This window comes from Lolium perenne, chromosome 3 (assembly GCF_019359855.2).
Source record: "Lolium perenne isolate Kyuss_39 chromosome 3, Kyuss_2.0, whole genome shotgun sequence".
Lineage (NCBI taxonomy): Eukaryota > Viridiplantae > Streptophyta > Magnoliopsida > Poales > Poaceae > Lolium > Lolium perenne.
This window is the reverse complement of record NC_067246.2, coordinates 127,011,850-127,020,556: the sequence shown is the minus strand read 5'-3', so window position 1 is coordinate 127,020,556 and position 8,707 is coordinate 127,011,850. Positions and strand designations below refer to the sequence as shown.

Genomic DNA, 8,707 nt, shown 5'->3' with positions numbered 1-8,707 from the left:
GCGGTAGTTAATAGAATGGTGATGGTCGGTATCCTGCAGTTTGATTGGTCGTCTTTTCGTTTCCAATTCCAACGAGCCGAGTGCGATCCTATCTACCCGAGGAGTCGCCGGCCAGTTAGTCTGACCAGCTCTCTCCCTATATAAATTGTACTCCTACACTAGTACGCCAGCAACGTTCTCAGATCCCTTCCACGCTGTGTCTCCGTAGTACTTCCCAGCTCCCGTTGTATCCAGTGCGCAGTCTAGGCCTCAGCCTTTGCCATGGAGAAAACCTGCACCGACCTCACTGACGCTGCGCGCTCGGTGAAGCTGCTACGGATCAAGGCTTTTAGCGCGGCTTCGACCATGTACACAGAACACTACATCAAATCCAGATGGGAAGTAGACGGGTATGAATGGGAACTCCGTTTCTATCCTAACAGGAAGACGACCACCCACGACTGGTGGGTGGATTTGGATCTTGTCCTTCTGAGCAAACCCCGCACGTCCGCTGTGAGGACGACTGTTGTCTGTCGGCTGGTAGATCCTAAAGGGATGATTAAACCATCCGCAGAAATCAGGGAATCAAAATCACTAACTTACAGGAATGATCTGATAAGTGTGGGTCTCATACATAGAATTGATCTAGCACGATCAAGCTATCTCAAGGATGATGCCCTGACTGTGGAATGCACCCTCACGGTGCTCAAGGAAGTAGAAGTACCGGCCCCTGTCAAAGAAGTGCGTGTGCCATCCTCCAACTTGCTCCAACACCTCATAAGTCTCCTGCATAGTGGGACGGGAGCAGACGTCACATTTGTCGTCTCCGGTGACTCCTTCCCGGCGCACAAAAACATACTGGCCGCAAGGTCCCCTGTTTTTATGGCAGAGTTCTTTGGAGAGATGAAGGAGAGAAGCTCTGGACACATCAAGGTGAAGGAGATGGAGGGGGCAACCTTCAAGGCCATGCTTCACTTCATCTACACCGACATGGTGCCTGAGCTTGATGAGCAGCTGGAGACGGCAACGGTCATGGCTCAACATTTGCTCGTGGCTGCCGACAGGTATGGACTAGACAGGCTCAAACTGATTTGTGAGGCTAAGCTATCTGATGGCATCAACGTTGACACAGCAGCGACATCTTTGGCTATAGCGGAGCAGCACCACTGTCCGCAGCTGAAGGCTAAATGTGTTGATTTCATCCTTAGCATCCCTGAGATTCTTGATGGTGTGTTGGCGACCGAGGGGTACAAGCACCTGCAGGCCAGCTGCCCATCGGTCCTCACGGAGCTTCTCAAGTCTTCGCGCGGGGTCAAGAAATTGAAGCGTTGCTAGGTGCTGAAGTTCCAAGATGTCGCTTTTAGTTTGTGCTTGTTCACTGCGTGGTCCGCTCCATCTATTGTCCGTCTTATGTCAAAATGCAAGATTTTTATTATCCATGATCAGTTATATTTCGATTAACTAGCAAGTTGCTTGCATTTGCGGCTTATAGTTTTGTATGATAGATGTTTTAACATTCTGTTGAGTTTGAAAAAATACTGAAATTATTGCAGCAGACCAATAAAAAAAGCCATGAAGTTTCGTCAACTGGCTCTCTTTTTTGAGGAACTTATGTAGACAGCGAATATTGGTTTCTGAATGTTCTTCATGTGTTCCGTTTGCCCCCTAGGTTTTCCTCTTCTACAGTTTTGTCTGTCACGGCCTGATAATTTTTTTTTTAAAAAAAAGATCCCATGAAAACAAAGTCGCAAGGCATTCTAAGCTACAATGTTCCAGTTGAATTCGCACTTGCTTCAGTATGGCTGAAGGTTGTTTCGCCTGACACTGTTCAGTTAATCCAGAAGAGATCAATCTCAAGTGCTCAGCAGGTGTTTTTATTCACATAATCAAACTGATTGATTTAGCGTTAAACCAGCACATATGGAGCAAATATATTTTATTTCACCGTAGTTACAGAAAGAGTGCATGAAAGGTTGTGCCTGGAGTGGATGGCAACGTGCTAGCTAAGCGAAGAGTGCCCCAGCCATGACAGTAACAGCTTCTCCCTGAAGTTAGCACTCTGATTCGCAGCATCCAGCTCCAGGTATAGTACTCCACTCCTTGGAGATACCTGATGATGGGTGAACAATATAAAAGAAAACGAACATGATAATTTGGTTGACTAAAGCATATTTTTAGCGAATTTGAGTCACCAAGTGATATATAGTACCTGGAACGCTATCAGTTTCTGTTTCCCCAGCCCAGTAGGGTGCTAAAACACAATGGGCACTCCCACAGACAGGATCCTCCAAAAATAGTAAAAAAAATAAAGGTTATGGTTTATGTAAGAAATTGAATTTTTCGATAAAGGGAATATATTAATATCAAAGGATACCAATTACACCCAGCCTCTGCAACAACGCAATGCCATAATAAAACATTACGGATGCACACAGTCAAAAAAGAGAAAAAGAAAACTAAAAAATAAAAGCCCCGCTACAGTATCACAACCCTAGCAACAGTAATACAACCACCACCAAGACAACACCTGAAAATCAGACTCTTCAAAAGAAACGCCTCCAAGAAGGGAACAGTGCACCAGCGCCGCCGTCGCCCGATCCAAGATCTTAGGTTTTCACCCTGAAGATAGTCTTCGCTCTCAAAACAGTGCCTCCAACAAGGACATTGCCAGGCACAACCAGTTAAGGCCAGACCTTAGATTTTCACCCTGAAAGGTAAGACTCCGAACTTCACATGTGCTGCCGCCCCCACTTCCATACCACTGCTGCGAAGTCTGGAACACCAAGCAAGCCCCTCAACAGCGCAAAGATTTGAACCTCGATTCGCTAGTCCTGCAATCCAGCCTTCATGATATTCTCTTTTCCGACTTCACCATGGATCAACTGTCACTTGGTGTCAACACAGAAAAGAGCTTCGCGCCGCTCCCTCCAGACCAAACGGTCGGAATAAAAGCATGGGTGCGCGCGACCGAATACCACCGATCCAACAAACTCCAGGCAATAGAAGCACTGGTACACTTGCCGGCGGCGCCTTCCGGAACTCAACACTCCGGTCAGATCGCGAGTCCAGGCCTCCGGTAGTTCTTCCTCTTCACCCAAGAGAGGTCCTAGGACCGCCGCCTTTATTCAGGTCGGGCCCCACGCCGGCGACCATCCCGGGCTGGCCATAGCTGCCGCCAGAGACACCAAGCAGATCGAGTCCGAAGACACCACACACGCCTGGGCACCATCGCGGCCGAACGCCAGCCCTTCACCGGAGCTCGCCCGCACCACTGGCCAGGGAAGCCACAGCAGGCGACAAGGACGCGGCAGATCTGGCGAAATCGCCCAACTCCGATCCCTGCCCTGAGCCCGTCCTCCTCCCAGCCACGAAGCCGCTCCTGCCGGCGCCGGAGCACGACATCCACGCCGCCCGCGCGGCCGCAGATGCCGGCCGAAGCGCCGCCACTCCATCGATCCAGGGCCGCCGCCCCGGCCTCCGGACTCCCCCGCGCGGAACGCAGGCAGAGGACCCCCGCCCACCTTTGGGGACAGGGCCCGCCGCCGCCGCGGCGAAGGCCGGCCACTACAAGAAATCTGCCATAAGTTGACAAAAATAAGGTGTCACTGAAACGTCAATAATGGCTACTTGTGATGTTACGGTGACGCTTTTCAAAACGTCGAAAGCTGGGAGTCAGCAGTGACTGCTTAAGACGTTCCACTTGAAAACGTCGTAGAGCTTTATGACGTTTTAAAATGTCACTGACGGCATGACATTCTCATAACGTCATGGGCACCTGCCCCCGAGTCCAGCGTGGCAGTCCTACGTGGCAAAATTATGACGAAACCAAAACGTCTTAATTCGAAATCAGCCCGGTCCAATTTTGTATTCTACATGGGCCGAGCCCATAATTCCAGCCTTTTACCGTAAGAATTGGCCTTTGTTTTGGTCCATTTCTGTTTTGGGCCTTAGCCTTTTTGCACCCTTTTTCTATTTTGGGCCTCATCATTTTTACAGCCTTTCTCTATTTGAGCCTTAGCCTTTTACGATCCATTTATTCTTGGGTTGGTCAGGTTTATATTAACAAGATTAGACAATATATAAACATCAACACATGAATACATGAAATCAGATATATATACAAGAAATACACTGACAACAGATTCATATTCATATCATACAGAAAACATCCATCGCAAGACCAGCAGTACCATACAGACAACAGATTCATATTCATATTAATATCATGGAGCAACAGCATCGCACCAGCAGTATCCCAACTATCCACCCGTGGGTTTGGGTGAACCCCAATCATCACATGTCGGTGCTCCGTGCTCTTGCTCGCAGACCGACATCCCTGCTCACTGAGCTTGTCGCTGGCCACCATGCACCTGCTCGCCCATTTTCAAGTTAGATTATCTTTAGCTAACTTTGGTGATACATAAACAAGATAAGACATCGACTCAAAGATGAAAGAAATGTAATGCAAAATCTGAGCCAGGGAAACAACAAGTACTTCTGATAAGACATCGACTCAAAGATGAAAGAAAATAGCTTGCATCAAGTTCCAGATTAAGTTACAGGGACAAAGTACTTCTGGCAGCATCAAGTGCAATGAATTAACGAGCAAGAGCACTAACTGAGCAAGCAAAGGTAGGCATGGTGTATTTTGGTGCTGCAGTAATGTCAAGATATAGATGATAAACATATAATTTTAGTAGAAAGTCATTCTGTCCTGATATAGAATATAAAACTGCAGTACTATCATGATACTTCATGGTTAATATCAATCTTAAATGTACGAGATACATGGCTCCTCATCTCAGTAAAAGGGAAAAATACAGTATAGCATGTGCAATAAATGACGCATTTCAAACTCCTCACGGGATCAATCCTAGTATACAAAGGGGGGGCTGGGAGCATCAGATAGTGCATTACCAAACTCCGTGTGCTGGGTATTCTCCGCATCGGTCTGCCCCTGCAGCTTCTCCAGCTCGGCCAAGTATCCATCCTACAGGTCCATGTACCACCTGATGCATCAGATCACAATTAGTACATGATATAATTCTTGAAATTTCTCTCAAATTCGGTAAAGCCCATCATATGTCAGACCTCACTAACAATCAGACACTACATATTAAACTGCGCTATGTATTCTCGTCCTATGTTCTTCACAATACTATCTAGCAGATATAAAGACGGCAATGTCTATTCGGCGGGCACCTGCAAGCATTACTATAGACCATCCAGCTGATTCTGCAGTTGTTTTTCCCTTTTTACCTGATCAAAGGCGATGGCTCATTTGGGGGAAACAATTCCTTGGTTTGCTTCTTCTTTCCGTGAGGTGAACTGTCAACAGCGAAAATGTATGCACAAGGTGCAATGCATTGTCGTTTTATTTTCTGGTCAGGTTCTCATTGGCCTGAAAAGAGATACAAATAAGTACTCAATGTGGGAATTAGAGTGGGGATTTTACCAAGCAAAAATGCTAAATCTAATTGCAAAAACTGCCCTTATGCACAGGCAAACAGGGCCACTGCAACTCTGCAAAATCGCGCTCCATGTATGCAGGCAAAATTAGTAGATAACTGAAAACTATCTATGCAGTTCGTGAGTAGATGCTAGAAAAAACTTATTATAACTATTTATTTCAAGAAATGTACACCACACTCATCACTACAATAGTGAAGTTTGTTTAGGCGAATGGTAGCACAATTCGAAGCTTGTCATGCTAAAGAATGCCAAACAAAAGTATAGTAGTTATTTAATATTGCTTACTGTGTGTCTTCTTCAAGATTATAAAAAAAGTTGTTTCTAACATTCTACTTGAGCCTGCTCCAATATCAGAATGATAATATGAAAAGTAAACTGAGCAAATTAAACCACATGCTCCTCCTAAACACCGGTAGTATACGCTCGGGTTGCATTCATTCGCATGGAAATTCTTGAATCTCACTCACTCTGGTTACTGAACTCAGGCAATCACATTTGCAACCAGACAAGCACATACAAACAGGAATTCCGAGATTGTGAACTACCACATGAGCACCAATTCGTCATCAAGACCGACAGTGTACATTTAATTCTACGGAAGTTCTCAACTCCACCAAATCCTAGCGGCAATGATGCAACTAGGCTTGTTCTGTTTCAGAAGTCAAACATGTACTTCAACTAGGCCTGTCCTACGCATTAGTTTCAACACACGTTTCAAGTAGGCTTGTTCTCCACATCAGTTTGAGAAGCCAAACACACATTTCCGACTAGGATTGTTCTACACATTCGTCTCAGAAGTCCCACATTTTGCCTAGGCTTGTTGTACACATCAGTTTCAGTTTCAGCAGGCACAATAAATATGTACTATGTAGTACAATGTAGTACTGTTTCTATTATAGTTGAAGAACAATGTGACAATATCTACTCGTACTACATGCTATTTGAAATGCAGCCAAATGCGCCACCGGCAATTCATCGAACACCTGGCGGGCAATACTAGACCTAACCAAACGAAGCAATGAGAGAAGCAAAGACAAACCCGAGAACGGCTAGGACGGTGAGGCGGACGGGGTGGAGCCGCATCCAGTACCCGGCCGGGATGGCGCCCCGCAGCTCGAGCACGGGCAGCGTGGCGAGCGTGAAGACGACGGCGTCGTCGGGCCACCCGAGCCTCCGCAGCGACGCGCCGACCCGCAGCCCGAACCCGGATGCCCTGATGGAGTCCTCCGCCGCCGCCGCCAGGGCCGCGCCGCAGCCGAGCAGCGCCGCGGAGCCGATGAGCGCGCCCAGCACCAGCCGCGCCGCGGGAGCGCGCCAATCGGGCGCCTGGTCCCGCTCTTCTTCCGTCGCCTCGCCCCCGCCTCGCGCCAGCGCCACCGTGCACGCGGCGCGAGACTCTCGCGCGAGCGGCGAAGAAGCGAGAACCCTCAGGCGGAGAGAAGGCGTAGGGGCCGCGAGGAAGGGCCTCCGTCTCCGCGATGCCGACGAGAGAAGGGATGGCGCGGCAGTGAGAAGTGAGGCCGCCATGGACATTCGGTGGATGGGGAAGGGGAGCGCCGCGGCGGGCTAGGGTTTGGGATGGTGGCGACGAGGGCGAGGAGGAGTTGGCCGGGATCTAGGCCGGAGAGCAGCGGCGGCGGAAGGAACATGGACATGAGGTCTGGACGGGATCTAGGGTTTGGAGTGGTCTGGCCGGCGCGGGTCGGGGTCAGCTTTGTTGGGTCGGTCCAAAAGTTTTCGGCGCGTGTGGCCCAAAAGTTTTCGGCGCGAATGGGAAAATCCTGGGTGGCAATTTCGGTTCTGTTTGGTGCGTTGGATGCTTCGGACGGTTGAGATCCAAGTCTTGGGCTGATCCTTGGTAGGTTGTTTCCTGTCTTCTGATTGGCTAATTTTTTTGGCATGCTAATGACGTTGTTGATTTGTCGCAATCGGCAGTGGAAAAACGTTCGTATGCCACTTAATTTTGCTAATGACGTTTTGACCTAAATTGCCAATGACGTTTTTGCCCAATAACGTCACGATTTTCTAGGGTTTTGCCCCCCCCCCCCCCCCCGAGTGGCCAAGGACGGTCAAAGCTAGGAACGTCATAAAGCTATGAGATTTTGATTTCCAGTCATAAAAAAAATGTCATATTATGGCAGATTTCTTGTAGTGGGCAGCAGCGGCGGCGAGGGGAGGCGGTGGCGATGGGGTTGGACGGCGGCGTCCTGTTCGCCCCGAGACGCCTGGTGGAGCGACGCGGGGTCCTGTCGAGTATCCTGTAAGAAATTGAATGAGTCGCTATTTACATGTTTTCAACTTAGCAGAAGGATTATGTCATCACCTCATCTATCCCATATTTGGGGCAGAAGAAACGCGTGAAGAAGTCATAACGAGAAGGTGCTGGTCCTGTAATAATCACGCATCTGCCGGAACATTTTCTAATTTCTTCGATGTTAAGGACATCAGCAACCTCATTTCCTGAAGAAAGTTCTACCTGAAAGCCATGAAAAATTCTTGTGACAGTCACAGTGGCAAGTGAACATGTTCAGCTAGCTTCGACTATGTTCTATTTTTTTCTTCTTTACCACACAAAAAAACTTGTCAATTGTTGTTTCCCTTTTGTCACTCAATTTCTCGATTGATGAGACTAGAACGGATGATATTCCTCAAGTCTCTCAAGCGGAGAATAATTTTCTCACTTCTCCTTACACTGAGGAGCAAGTAAGAAAAGCTATCTTCCAAATGGAGCATAATAAAGCCCCTGGTTTTGATGGTTTTTCAGCTGAATTTTATCAGAATTTTTGGGATGTCATCAAGTTTGACCTATTAGCTCTTTTCGCGGATCTTCATGCTGGGCAGTTGGAGTTGTTTAGGCTCAACTTTGGTGAAATTATATTATTGCCGAAGGTTAATGAAGCTGAAAGGATACAACAATACCGTCCTATTGGCCTTCTTAACGCCAGCTTTAAAATATTCACTAAGGCGGCCACGATCGGGCTCAACACGGTGGTTGATCATGTGATAGGCCTTCGCAAACTGCTTTTATGCAAGGACGAAACATCCTCGATGTGGTGGTACTCCTTCATGAAACTGTTCATGAATTGCATAGGAAGAAGTTGAATGGTGTGATTTTAAAGATTGATTTTGAAAAAGCCTATGATAAGGTTAAGTGGTCTTTCTTGCAACAAACTCTCCAATGAAAGGTTTCTCTGATGAGTGGTGTGCATTGATCAATAGTTTCATCTCGGGTGGGAGTGTTTCCATTAAAGTCAAT

At 47.6% G+C, this 8,707-nt stretch overlaps 2 protein-coding genes across 3 annotated transcripts; one reads left to right on the top strand and one right to left on the bottom strand.

The window, feature by feature from the left end:
* The first annotated feature begins 261 nt into the window (after positions 1-261).
* LOC127339609 (BTB/POZ and MATH domain-containing protein 1-like) lies at positions 262-1,314 on the top strand. The gene has a single exon (XM_051365438.1). The coding sequence runs from the start codon at positions 262-264 to the stop codon at positions 1,312-1,314; it is 1,053 nt and encodes a 350-aa protein (XP_051221398.1).
* Positions 1,315-4,115: 2,801 nt separating this feature from the next.
* Positions 4,116-7,130, bottom strand: LOC127342349 (uncharacterized). 2 transcript variants are annotated; one of them, XM_051368287.2, is made up of 4 exons: positions 6,491-7,130; positions 5,239-5,380; positions 4,897-4,969; positions 4,116-4,349 (listed from the first exon to the last, which is right to left on the bottom strand). In XM_051368287.2, the coding sequence occupies exons 1-2, from the start codon at positions 6,982-6,984 to the stop codon at positions 5,365-5,367; spliced, it is 510 nt and encodes a 169-aa protein (XP_051224247.2). In that variant the 5' UTR covers positions 6,985-7,130; the 3' UTR covers positions 4,116-4,349; positions 4,897-4,969; positions 5,239-5,364. The 2 variants fall into 2 exon arrangements, with proteins under 2 accessions (XP_051224247.2, XP_051224248.2); XM_051368288.2 differs by lacking the exons at positions 4,116-4,349; positions 4,897-4,969 and adding an exon at positions 4,987-5,181.
* Positions 7,131-8,707: the final 1,577 nt, after the last annotated feature.

Bases quoted from the DNA above. Each gene is read 5' to 3' on its own strand.
- LOC127339609 (XM_051365438.1), top strand. From the start codon at position 262: ATGGAGAAAACCTGCACCGACCTCACTGACGCTGCGCGCTCGGTGAAG.
- LOC127342349 (XM_051368287.2), bottom strand. From the start codon at position 6,984: ATGTCCATGGCGGCCTCACTTCTCACTGCCGCGCCATCCCTTCTCTCG.